This window comes from Melospiza georgiana, chromosome 29 (genome assembly GCF_028018845.1).
Source record: "Melospiza georgiana isolate bMelGeo1 chromosome 29, bMelGeo1.pri, whole genome shotgun sequence".
Classification (NCBI taxonomy): Eukaryota; Metazoa; Chordata; class Aves; order Passeriformes; family Passerellidae; genus Melospiza; species Melospiza georgiana.
In genome coordinates, this window is record NC_080458.1 from 3,588,568 (window position 1) to 3,602,172 (window position 13,605).

General features: G+C 61.6%; 1 protein-coding gene across 1 annotated transcript in view; it reads right to left on the minus strand.

The window, feature by feature from the left end:
- Positions 1-805: 805 nt before the first annotated feature.
- Positions 806-13,605, minus strand: part of POU6F1 (POU class 6 homeobox 1) — a 32,393-nt gene continuing 19,593 nt past the window's right edge. Inside the window, 8 exon segments of the mRNA XM_058042033.1 lie at positions 806-1,331; positions 3,887-4,058; positions 6,294-6,423; positions 7,006-7,215; positions 7,217-7,249; positions 7,959-8,033; positions 8,035-8,085; positions 10,167-10,339. Of these exon segments, the coding sequence (XP_057898016.1) occupies positions 986-1,331; positions 3,887-4,058; positions 6,294-6,423; positions 7,006-7,215; positions 7,217-7,249; positions 7,959-8,033; positions 8,035-8,085; positions 10,167-10,339 (1,190 nt within the window). The 3' untranslated portion in view covers positions 806-985.

Below are 13,605 nucleotides of genomic sequence, written 5' to 3' on the forward strand. Positions count from 1 at the left end.
GTATGGGCATGGTGGCAGAGGGACAGGTGTGGTGACAGAACCAGGTGGCAGAGGGACGGAACAGTGCCCAAAGTGCTGCTGGCAGGAGCCTGGGAGGACACAGGGGCGCTCCCAGCGCTCCCAGTTTAGGGCATGTGGGAGTCTCTGAGGGGCAGAGTGGGGTTGAACACAAGCACAGGTGTGCTGGACACAGGTACAGGTGTGGTAGACACAGCTACAGGCATGGTAGACATGGGTACAGGTGTGGTGGACACAGGTATGGGCATGGTGGACACAGGTAAGGACCTGGGCACAGCTGCAGGTGTGCTGGACAGGGGTACAGGCATGGTTGACACAGGCACAGGTGTGGTGATGGAACCAGGTGACACAGGTAGAGGTGTGGTGATGGAACAGGTGACACAGGTACAGGTGCGGTGACGGAACCAGGTGACACAGGGACAGGTGTGTTGATGGAACAGGTGACACAGGTACAGGTGTGGTGATGGAATAGGTGACACAGGGACAGGTGCGGTGACGGAACCAGGTGACACAGGGACAGGTGTGTTGATGGAACAGGTGACACAGGTACAGGTGTGTTGATGGAATAGGTGACACAGGGACAGGTGCGGTGATGGAACCAGGTGGCAGAGGGACAGAGCAGTGCCCAAAGTGCTGCTGGCAGGAGCCGGGGCGGACCCGTGGGCGCTCCCAGCTCGGGGCACTGGTATTTACTGAGGGGCAGAGTGGGGATGGGCACAGATACCGTCATGGTGGACAGAGGTACAGATGTGGTGACAGAACCAGGCGGCAGAGGGACAGGTGCAGTGACAGAACCAGGTGGCAGAGGGACAGAGCAGTGCCCAAAGTGCTGTGGCAGGAGCCGGGGCGGACCCGCGGGCTCTCCCAGCGCTCCCAGCCCGGCGCCCCGGGCGCTGCTGCACCCGGTCCGGTCCGGTCCGGTCCCGGTGTCGGTGTCGGCGGGGCAGAGCCGGGCCGGGCGCGGCCCTCAGGGCACATGGAACACGTTCAGCTTGCTGGTGTTCTTGAGCGTCTGGCGGCGGTTGCAGAACCACACCCGCACCACCTCCCGCTCGTAGCGCAGCTCCTGCGCGATGCGCGTGATCTCCGCGCCCGTGGGCAGCGCGTTGCGCTCGAAGTGCGCGTTGAGCGCCTCCAGCGCCTGCGGCGTGAACGAGGTGCGGCGCTTGCGCTTCTTGCCCGGCTCGCCGCCCACGAACTCCAGCAGGTGCTGCTGCCCCTCGCGCTGCCGCTGCTCCGCCTCCCGCAGCCACTTCTCCAGCACCGGCTTCAGCTTCTGCGCGCTCTTGGGCGTGATGTCCAGCTTCTCGAACCTGGGGACACAGAAGGGACACTCAGGGGACACAGAGTGATGTCCAGCTTCTCGAACCTGGGGACAGAGAGGGGACACTCAGGGGACACAGAGTGATGTCCAGCTTCTCGAACCTGGGGACACAGAGGGGACACTCAGGGGACACAGAGTGATGTCCAGCTTCTCGAACCTAAGGGGACAGGGGGTTGACACTCAGGGGACACACAGGGGACACTCAGGGGACATTCAGGGGACACTGTGATGTCCAGCTTCTTGAACCTGCAGGGACATGGGGACCTTCAGGGGGGACACAGGAGACACTTGAGCGTGATGTCCAGCTTCTCGAACCTAAGGGGACATGGGGACATTCAGGGGACACTCAGCATGATGTCCAGCTTCTCAAACCTGGGGGGGACAGGGGGACACACAGGGGGGACACAGAGTGATGTCCAGCTTCTCGAACCTGGGGTCACAGGGGGGACACAGGGGACATGGGGAGACTCAGGGGACACTCAGCGTGATGTCCAGCTTCTCGAACCTGAGGACACAGGGGACACGCAGGGGACACTTGGGGGGGTGCCCAGCTTCTTGAATCTGTGGGGACAGGGGACATGCAAGGGACACTCAAGGGGACATGCAAGGGACACTCAAGGGGACACTCAAGGGGGATGTCCAGCTTCTTGAACCTGGGGACACAGGGGACATTCAGGGGACACTTAGGGGACACTCAGGGACATTCAGAGGGGATGTCCAGCTTCTCAAACCTGGGGACAGGGGGACATGGGGGACACTCAGGGGGAACATTCAGGGGACACTCAACATGATGTCCAGCTTCTCAAATCTAGGGACACAGGGGACACTCAGAGGGGACACAGGAGACAGGGGGGACACAGGGGACATTCAGGGGGGACACTGGGCAGGGATATCTTGGGGCTGATGTCCACCTTGTCAAACCTGAGGGGATGTGGAGGCCACAGGAGACCCTCAGGGATGGGGACAAGGGGACAGCAGGCTGGGACTGGGGGTGACAGTGAGGGGGGAGCAACACCCAGCACCCTCCTTGGCCCATTCCTTCCTTTTCTAACCTTCCTCCTTGTTCCATTCCCTTCCTTTTCTAACCTTCCTCCTTGTTCCATTCCCTTCCTTTTCTCTCACTTTCCTCCTCTGACCCATTTTCCCTTTTTTCACTTTCCTCCTTTGCCCATTTCCTTATTTTTTTTACTCTCAGTTTCCTTTATTTTCTCAGTTTCCTTCTCTGTCCAATTTTCCTCCTCTGTCCCATTTTCCCTTTGCCCATTTTCCTCCTTTGCCTCATTTCCTTCCTTTTCTCACTTTCCTCCTTTTCCCGTTTTCCTCCTTTGCCCATTTTCCTTTTGCTCCAGTTCCCCTCCCTTTCCCAATTTTCCTTTTCCCTTCTTTCCCCATTCTCAGCTTTTCCTCCTTTCCCAGACTTTTCCTTCTTCTCTCCAATTTCCTCCTGTTTTCCTCCCTTTCTCCACCTCTCCCTTCCCCCAATTTTCCATCTTTTCCCCTTTCCTCCTCCTGTCCCTGGGCCTGCCCCCTGTCACTGTCCTGTCCCCTCACCTGCAGCTGGCCCTGTCCTAGCCCTGTCCCCCCAGGTGCCATCACCTGTCTCCCAGGTGACATTATCTGCAGATGGCCCTGTCCCTGTCCCCCCAGGTGACATTATCTGCAAATGGCCCTGTCCCTGTCCCTGTTCCCATCCCCTCAGGTACCATTACCTGCAGATGACCCCCCATTACCTGTCCCTGTCCCCCCAGGTGCCATTACCTGCAGATGGCCCTGTCCCTGTCTCTGTCCCCATCCACTCAGGTGACATTACCTGTCCCTGTCCCTGTCCCCTCAGGTGCCATTACCTGTCCCCTCAGGTGACAATACCTGACCCTGTCCCCCAGGTGCCATTACCTGTCCCTGTCCCCCAAGTGACAATACCTGCAGATGGCCCTGTCCCTGTCCCCCCAGGTGCCAATACCTGCAGATGGCCCCTCAGGTGACATTACCTGTCCCTGTCCCCCAGGTGCCATTACCTGTCCCTGTCCCTGTCCCCAGGTGCCATTACCTGTCCCCTCAGGTGACAATACCTGTCTCCTCAGGTAACAATACCTGTCCCTGTCCCCCAGGTGCCATTACCTGTCCCTCAGGTGACAATACCTGCAGATGGCCCTGTCCCTGTCCCCCCAGGTGCCATTACCTGCAGATGGCCCTGTCCCTGTCCCCATCCCCTCAGGTGCCATTACCTGTCCCTGTCCCTGCCCCTGTCCCTGTCCCCCAGGTGCCAATACCTGCAGATGGCCCTGTCCCTGTCCCTGTCCCTGTCCCCTCAGGTGACAATATCTGCAGATGGCCCTGTCCCTGTCCCTGTCCCTGTCCCCAGGTGCCATTACCTGTCCCCTCAGGTGACAATACCTGCAGATGGCCCTGTCCCTGTCCCTGTCCCTGTCCCTGTCCCCAGGTGCCATTACCTGTCCCCTCAGGTGACAATACCTGCAGATGGCCCTGTCCCTGTCCCTGTCCCTGTCCCCAGGTGCCATTACCTGTCCCCTCAGGTGACAATACCTGCAGATGGCAGACTGGCTGTAGGCGGGGCCCTCGGTGGCCGTCAGCGCCTGCCCCACCTGGGTCTGGGTCAGCCCCAGCGAGAGGCGCCGCAGTTTGAAGTTCTTGGCGAATTCCCGGATTTCCTCCAGGTTGATCCCGTCCTCCTCCGCGCTGGGCGGGGCGGGGGGCTCTGGGGGGCACGGGGGGGTGAGCCTCGGGCCGGGGACCCCAGAGCCCGCTGTGCCCAGGGACCCCAGAGCCTGCAGTGCCCCCATATCCCAGAGCCCACTGTGCGCAGAGCCTGCTGCGCTCAGGGGAACTGGCCCAGGGACCCCAGAACCTGCTGTGCCCCAGACCCCAGACCTGCTGTGCCCAGAGCCTGCAGTGCCCAGGGACCCAGAGCCCACTGTGCCCAGGGACCCCAGAACCTGCTGAGCCCAGAGCCTGCAGTGCCCAGGGACCCAGAGCCCACTAAGCCCGGGGGAACCAGACCCGGCTGTGCCCAGGAGAACCTGCCCAGGGACCCAGAGCCCACTGTGCCCAGGGACCCCAGAACCTGCTGTGCCCAGAGCCTGCAGTGCCCAGGGACCCAGAGCCCACTGTGACCCCAGATCCCAGAGCCTGCAGTGCCCTGGAACCCAGAGCCTGCAGTGCCCCCATATCCCAGAGCCCACTGTGCCCAGGGGAACATGCCCAGGGGACCCCAGAGCCTGCAGTGCCCTGGAACCCAGAGCCTGCAGTGCCCCCATATCCCAGAGCCCACTGTGCCCAGGGGAACATGCCCAGGGGACCCCAGAGCCTGCAGTGTCCTGGAACCCAGAGCCTTCAGTGCCCAGGAACCCAGAGCCTGCAGTGCCCCCAGACTCCAGAACCGGCTTTGCCCAGAGCCCAGACCTGCTGTGCCCAGGGACCTCAGAATCTGCTGGGCCCAGGGACCCAGAGCCTGCTGTGCCCAGGGGAACCTGCCCAGGGACCCCAGAACCTGCTGTGCCCCAGACCCCAGAACCCCTGTGCCCAGGAACCCCAGACCTGCTGTGCCCCAGACCCCAGAGCCTGCAGTGCCCAGGGACCTCAGTCCCTGTTATCCCTTTTCCCCTGGACCCCAGACCCAGCGCTTCCTCCTCCCGGTGGTTCCCTGACTCTGGTAATCCCAAAGACCCCAGGCCCTGTTATCTCTCCTCCCAGTTCCCCTTATTCCTCTGCCCAGTGAGCCCAGACCCTCATTACCCCTTTCCCCAGGGACTTCAGACCCCATAACCCCTCTTCCCAGGGACCCCAGACCCCATTATCGCTTTTTCCCACAGTCCCTCTTATCTGTGCCCAGGGATCCCACACTTTGTTATTCTCCTCCCAGGGATCCCAGACTGACATCTCTCTTCCCAACCCTTTCCAGGGGAAAGTCCCTGTAATTGCCAGGGGATCCCAGTCCCTGTTATCCCTCTTCCCAGTTCCCCTTATTTCTCTGCCCAGGAATCCCAGACCCCATTATCCCTTTTTCCCACTTATCTCCTCCCCCAGCTCTTCTTATCTCCTCCCACACTTCGTTATTCTCTTCCCAGGGATCCCACACTCTGATCTCTCTCTTCCCAAAACTGTCCAGACCCCACTGTCGCCAGGGGACCCCAGACCCCATTATCCTCCTCCCAGGGACCCCACACCCCATTATCCCTTTTTCCCACAGTCCATCTTATCTCTTCCCAGGGATCCCACACCCTGACCTTCCCAACACTTTCCAGACCCCACTGTTACCAGGGCACCTCAGATCTCATTAATCCCTCTCCCCACGCAATCCCAGTTCTTGCCATGCCCCTTCCCACCGTCCCCCCTGAGCCCACCCCCCCGTGCCAGCTGTGCCAGCCCCTGCCACCCCCCTCCCAGTCCCTCCAGTGCTCCCAGTGCCCCCAGTGCTCCCAGTACTCCCAATGCTCCCAGTGCCCTCAGTCCCGCCAGTGTCCCCAGTCCCCGCAGTGCTCCCAGTGCTCCCAGTGCTCCCAGTGCTCCCAGTGCCCCCAGCACTCACAGGCCACCAGTGCTCCCAGTGCTCCCAGTGCTCCCAGTGCTCCCAGTGCTCCCAGTCCCCCCAGTCCCCCCAGTGCTCCCAGTGCCCCCAGTGCCCCCAGTGCCTCCAGTTCTCCCAGTTCCCCCAGTGCCCCCAGCGCTCGCATTGCTCCCAGTGCCCCCAGTGCCCCCAGTCCCCCCAGTGCCTCCAGTTCTCCCAGTCCCTCCAGTGCCCCCCGTCGCCCCAGTGCCCCCAGTGCCCCCAGTGCTCCCAGTGCTCCCAGTGCTCCCAGTGCTCCCCAGTGCTCCCAGTCCCCCCAGTCCCTCCAGTCCCCCCAGTGCCCCCAGCGCCCCCAGTGCCTCCAGTTCCCCCCAGTGCCCCCAGTCCCCCCAGTTCCCCCAGTGCCCCCAGCGCCCCAGCACTCACTGGCCACCAGCTGGCTCACGGTCGGGGTCTCGGAGCCCGGGCCGGGCCCCGGCGATGGCGGCACCGACACCTTGGGCACGGCCGGGGGGCTCGGCCCCACCCCCGCGGGGGCCGGCTGGATGGGCTGGACCTGGGGGGACCCAGGGGTGACATGGAGGGGACTGAGGATCACCTGAGGGGACCAGGGGTGACATAGGGGGGACCGGAGGTTACCTGGGGGGACCGAGGGTGACATGGGGGGACCTGGGGGAGACCAGGGGGGAAGCTGGACGTGGGGGGACACGGGGGTGACATGGGGGGACTTGGAGGGACCCAGGGATGACCTGGGGGCCTGGGGGGGGGGGAAATCCAGGAGTGACTTGTGGGGTAACCTGGGGGGTGACCCTGACTCGGGGGGCTCGGGGTGACTTGGGGGGGCTCAAGGGGTCTCGGGGCGACTCGGGGGGTCTCGGGGGAGGGTCAAGGTGACTTGGGGGGCTCAGACGGTCTCAGGGTGACTTGGGGAGGTCTTGAGGTGACTCGAGGGGCTCGGGGGGCTCAGGGTGTCTTGGGGGGCTCAGGATGACTCGTGGCGTCTCGGGGTAACTCAGGGTGACTCAGGGTGACTCAGGGTGACTCGGGGTGACTCGGGGGTCTCGGGGATGACTGGGGGGGGCTCAGGGGGTCTCAAGGTGTCTCGGGGGGCTCAGGGGCTCTGGGGGTGCGGCCTCACCTCGCTCTTGATGGGGGGCTGCTCAGCGGGGCCGTTTTTCTTGCCGGGGGCGGGCGCCGGGGGGGCGGCGGCCAGGGCTGTCCCCGTGGCCAGCGTGGCGCCCAGCGTGGCGATCACCTGGCCCTGCGCGTTCAGCAGCAGCTGCGGGGTCACCGCTGTCACCTGCAGGCTGGGCGGGGCCGGCGCGGGGGCGGCCGCGGCCACCCCGGGGGGGGGCCACGACCCACGGCAGGATCCCGATCACCTGGGGGGGGACACAGCAATGGGGGACCCCAAACACCCACCCCGAGGGCCCCACGGCAGGGTCCCGATCACCTGGGGGGGGACACAGCGATGGGGGACCCCAAACACCCACCCCGAGGGGGGTACGGGACCCACGGCAGGGTCCCGATCACCTGGGGGGGGACACAGCAATGGGGGACCCCAAACACCCACCCCGAGGGCCCCACGGCAGGATCCCGATCACCTGAGGGGGACACAGCAATGGGGGACCCCAAACACCCACCCCGAGGGTCCCACGGCAGGGTCCCGATCACCTGGGGGGGGACATAGCGATGGGGGACCCCTAACACCCACCCCGGGGGTCCCACGGCAAGGTCCCGATCACCTGGGGGGGGGGGACACAGCGATGGGGGACCCCAAACACCCACCCCGAGGGCCCCACGGTAGGGTCCCGATCACCTGATGGGGACACAGCGATGGGGGACCCCAAACACCCACCCCGGGGGTCCCACGGCAAGGTCCCGATCACCTGGGGGGGACACAGCGATGGGGGACCCCAAACACCCACCCCGAGGGTCCCACGGCAAGGTCCCGATCACATGGGGGGGGGACACAGTGATGGGGGACCCCACAAACCGGCCCTGAGGGGGGACACGGCCCCGGGAGCAGCCGGGACCCCCGCCCCAGGTGTCACCGCCCCGGGGGGGGCACGGACAGGTGAGCCCGCGTACCTGGCCCTGGGCGGTGCTCAGCAGCTGCCCCGGGATCCCCTGCACGCTGGGCAGGGGGGTGGCGATCACGGGGGGGGGCGCTGAGGGACCCCAGGATCTGCGGCTGCGCCCCCAGAGCCGCCGTGAGCTGCGGGATGGAAACGGGGTCAGAGCGGGGCCGGGGGGCACCGGGACCCCCGGGGGAGGTACCGCCCTCCCAGTGGCCGCTGGGGTCCCTGGGGGTCCCTAAATCCATAAATCCATAAATCCATCTGCTGGGAGCTGCCCAAAGCAGAGCTGCAGCTTCTTGGGGTGGGGAAACTGAGGCTGGGATTGAGTTCAGGGAAACTGAGGCAGGGGTTGTGTTCTGGGGAAACTGAGGCTGGGATTGAGTTCAGGGAAACTGAGGCAGGGGTTGTGTTCTGGGGAAACTGAGGCTGGGATTGAGTTCAGGGAAACTGAGGCAGGGGTTGTGTTCTGGGGAAACTGAGGCTGGAATCCTGCACTGGGGAAACTGAGGCTGGGGTTGAGTTCAGGGAAACTGAGGCAGGGGTTGTGTTCTGGGGAAACTGAGGCTGGAATCCTGCACTGGGGAAACTGAGGCTGGGGTTGAGTTCAGGGAAACTGAGGCAGGGGTTGTGTTCTGGGGAAACTGAGGCCGGGATTGAGTTCAGGGAAACTGAGGCTGGGATTGAGTTTGGGGAAACTGAGGCAGGGGTCTGGGGAAACTGAAGCTGGAATCCTGCACTGGGGAAACTGAGGCAGGGATTGTGTCTGGGGAAACTGAGGCTGGGATTGAGTTTGGGGAAACTGAGGCAGGGATCCTGCCCAGGGAAACTGAGTCCAGAATCCTGCCTTGGGGAAACTGAGGCAGGGATTGAGTTCAGGGAAACTGAGGCAGGGATCTTGCACGTAAAATCAGGCTGGAATCCGGCTTGGGGAAACTGAGGCTGAGATCTCGTTCTAGGACAGGGGGACTGGAATCCTGCACTGGGGAAACTGAGGCTGGGATCCTGTTCTGGGGAAACTGAGGCAGGGATCTCGTTCTGGGGAAACTGAGGCAGGGATCCCATTCTGGGCCTCAGGGCTGGGATCCTGCCTGGGGAAACTGAGGCAGGGATCGTGTTTTGAGGAATCTGAGGCAGGGATCCTGCTTGGGGAAACTGAGGCTGGGATCCCACCTGGGATCTTATAATGGGGAAACTGAGGCAAGGATTCTCTCCAGGGACACTGAGACAGGGATCCTGCACAGGGAAACTGAGGCAGGGATCTCGTTCTGGGCCCGGGGCTGGGATCCTGCCTGGGGAAACTGAGGCAGGGATCGTGTTCTGGGGAAACTGAGACCAGAACCCTGCTTGGGGAAACTGAGGCAGGGATCTCGTTCTGGGGAAACAGAGGCAGGGATCCTGCACAGGGAAACTGAGGCAGGGATCTCGTTCTGGGCCCGGGGATGGAATCCTGCTTGGGGAAACTGAGGCAGGGATCCCACCTGGGAAACTGAGGCAGGGATCCTGCACAGGGAAACTGAGGCAGGGATCCCACCTGGGAAACTGAGGCAGGGATCCTGTTCTGGGGAAACTGAGGCAGGGATCTTGCCTGTAAAACCAGGCTGGGATTGTGCACAGGGAAACTGAACATTGCCTGGGAAACTGAGGCAGGGATCCTGTTCTGGGACACAGGGGGTGGAATCCTGCCTGGGGAAACTGAGGCAGGGATCCTGTTCTGGGGAAACTGAGACCAGAATCCTGCTTGGGGAAACTGAGGCAGGGTTCCTGCACAGGGAAACTGAGGCTGGGATCTCATTCTTGGAAATGGGGGCTGGGATCCTGCCTGGGGAAACTGAGGCAGGGATCTTGCACATAAAATCAGGGTGGGATTGTGTTCAGGGAAACTGAACATTGCCTGGGGAAACTGAGGCAGAGATCCTGCACAGGGAAACTGAGGCTGGGATCCTCTCCAGGGACACTGAGGTCACAATCTGCCGTGTGGAAACAGAGTGGGATCCTGCCTGGGGAAACTGAGGCTGGGATCCTACACTGGGACACGGGGGCTGGATTCCTCGCTAGGGAAACTGAGGCAGGGATCTCGTTCTGGGGAAACTGAGGCAGGGATCCTGTTCTGGGGAAACTGAGGCAGGGATCCCGTTCTGGGCCCCGGGGCTGGGATCCTGCCCGGGGAAACTGAGGCACGGCCCCGCCACTCCCGGCCCGGGCCGGGCTCGCTCCTTACAATGCCGGGGTTAAAGGCCAGTCCGGCGATCTGGGGCTGCACGGCCACCGGGGGCTCCTTTGGGGGGGTGGGCGCCGGGGGGGGCTGGGGCAGCAGCGGGGGCTGCCCCGGGGGCGGGCGCGGCGCCGGCACCGCGGGCACGGCCGGGACGGCGGGGCTGAGCACGGCGGCGGCTGCGGAGAGACGGAGACACCGTCAGTGATGGCACCGGCACCGCCACACAACGCGCCCGTGCCCCCGCCCAGCCCCCCGGGTGTCCCCTCCCTCCCGCGGGTGTCACCTGCACCCGGGGCTGCTGCCCGAAACGGCCCCGACACACCTGGCACAGGTGCAGGGTCACTAAAGCCACCCAGAGATGGGGTCGATCCCTCCCCGCCCACACCTGGAGGTGTTCACACTGGTGTGGCGGGGGAAGGGGGCACACCTGGAACCTCAGACCTGGACCTGGAGCCCCAAATCTGCACCTGAAACCCCAAATGTGCACCTGGAGCCTCACCTGAAGCCTCAAATCTGCCCCTGGAATCCCAAATCTGCACCTGGAGCCAAAAATCTGCACCTGGAGCACCAAATCTGCACCTGGAGCCAAAAATCTGCACCTGGTGCCACACCTGGAGCACCAAATCTGCACCTGGAGCCCCAAATCTGCACCTGAAACCCCAAATCTGCACCTGGAGCCTCACCTGAAGCCTCAAATCTGCCCCTGGAATCCCAAATCTGCACCTGGAGCCAAAAATCTGCACCTGGTGCCACACCTGGAGCACCAAATCTGCACCTGGAGCCCCAAATCTGCACCTGAAACCCCAAATCTGCACCTGGAGCCTCACCTGAAGCCTCAAATCTGCCCCTGGAATCCCAAATCTGCACCTGGAGCCAAAAATCTGCGCCTGGTGCCACACCTGGAGCACCAAATCTGCACCTGGAGCCTCAAAACTGCACCTAGAGCCCAAAATCTGCACCTGGAGCCTCAAATCTGCACCTGGAACCCCAATTCTGCACCTCGAGCTTCAAATCTGCACCTAGTGCCACACCTGGAGCCCCAAATCATCCAGATGCTCATTGCCACTCCCTGTGGGATTCACATTCTCGAGCCCAAATCTGCACCTGGAGCCCAAATCTGCATCTGGAACTACACCTGGAGCCCCACTTGGAGACCCAAATCTGCACCTGAAGCCCCAAATCTGCACCTGGAGCCCCAAATCTGCACATGGAGCCCCAAATCGGTACCTGGAACTACACCTGGAGTCCGAAATCTGCACCTGGAGCCCCTAATCTGCATCTGGAGCCACATCTGGAGCCCCAAAGCTGCAGCTGGAGCCCCAAATCGGTACCTGGAGCCAAAAATCTGCACCTGGAGCCTCAAATATGCACCTGGAGCTACACCTGGAGCCCCATATCTGCACCCGGAGCCACAAATCTGCACCTGGAACTACACCTGGAACCCCAAATCTTCACCTGCAGCTCCAAGTCTGCACCTGGAGCCAAAAATCTGCACCTGGAGCCAAAAATCTGCACCTGGAGCCACAACTGGAGCCCCAAATCTGCACCCGGAACCCTAAATCTGCATCTGGAGCTGCACCTGGAGCCCCAAATCTGCACCTGGAGCCACAGCTGGAGTCTCAAAGAGCTACACCTTCGGGTTTCAAATCCCCAAGTCCAAGCCCATTCAGCTCCTGCAGCCACACCTGAAACCCCAAATCTACAGCAGGTGCCACAGGTGGAGCCTCAAACCTACACTTCCATACTCAAATCCCCCAAGCCCATTGGACTCCTGCAGCCACACCTGGAGCTCCAAAATTACAGCAGGTGCTACAGCTGGAGTCTGAAAGCTACACCTTGATACTGAAATCTCCCAAATCCAAGCCCACTGGGCTCCTGAAGCTGCAGGCGCACCTGGAGCCCCAAATCTACAGCAGGTGTCACACCTGGAGCCCCAAATCTACAGCAGGTGTCACACCTGGAGCCCCAAATCTACACCAGGTTCCACACCTGGAGCCCCAAATCTACAGCAGGTGTCACACCTGGAGTGTCCAATCTACTTGGATCTCACCTGTTGCAAGCACGTGTCATACCTGGAGCCCTAAACCAGGTACCACACCTGGAGCCCCAAATCTGCACCAGGTGCCACATGTGGAACCCCAAATCTACACCAGGTGCCACACCTGCAGCCTCAGAGCTACACCTTCGGTACTCAAATCCCCCAAGTCCAAGCCCATTGGGCTCCTGAAGCTGCATCTGGAGCCCCAAATCTACACCAGGCATCACATCTGGAAATCTACACCAGGTGCCACACCTGGAGCACCAAATCTACAGCAGGTGCCACAGGTGGAGTCCTAAATCCCCAACAGGTGTCACATCTGGAGCCTCAGAGCTACACCTTCGATACTCAAATCCCTCAAGTCCAAGCCCATTGGGCTCCTGAAACCGCAGCTGCATCTGGAGCCCCAAATCTGCACCAGGTGCCACATCTGGAGCCCCAGATCTACACCAGGTGTCACTTCTAGAGCCCTAAATCTACACCTGGTGCCACAGGTGGAGCCTCAAAGCTACACCTTGATACTCAAATCCCCCAAATTTCAAAGCCCTCCTGCGGCCACACCTGGAGCCCCAAATCTACACCAGGTGTGACACCTGGAGCCTCAAATCTAGATTAGGGGCCACATCTGGAAATTCAGTCCAGGGGCCACACATGGAGCCTCAAATCTACACCAGGTGTCACTTCCAGAGCCCCATATCTACACTAGATGCCACACCTGGAGCCCCAGATCTGCACCAGGTACCTCATATGGAACCCCAAATCTATAAGGCGCCACATCTGGAGCCTCAAAGCTACACCTTGATACTCAAATCCCCCAAGCCCATTGGGTTCCTGAAGCTGCAGCAGCACCTGGAGCCCCAAATCTGCACCAGGTGCCACATCTGGAGCCTCAAAACTACACCAGGAGCCACATCTGGAGCCCTAAATCTGCATCACGTGCCACACCTGGAGCCCCAAATCTAGACCAGGTGCTACACCTGGAGCCTGAAAGCTACAGCTTCCATACTCAAATTCCCCAAGCCCATTGGGCTCCTGCAGCCACACCAGGAGCCCCAAATCTACCTGGACTTCTACTGTTGCAAAAGCTTGTGCCACAGGTGAAACCCCAAATCTACACCAGGAGCCTCAAACCTGGTGAGATTTGCACCTCCTGCAACCACACCCGGAGCCCCAAATCTACATTAGGTGTCATACCTGGAGCCCTAAACCAGGTACCACACCTGGAGCCCCAAATCTGCACCAGGTGCCACATCTGGAGCCTCAAAGCTGCACCAGGTGCCACAGGTGGAGCCTCAAAGCTGCACCTTCGATACTCAAATCCCCAAGTCCAAGCCCATTCAGCTACCACAGCCACACCTGGAGCCCCAAAACTACCTGGACCTCATCTGTTGTAAGCACGTGCCA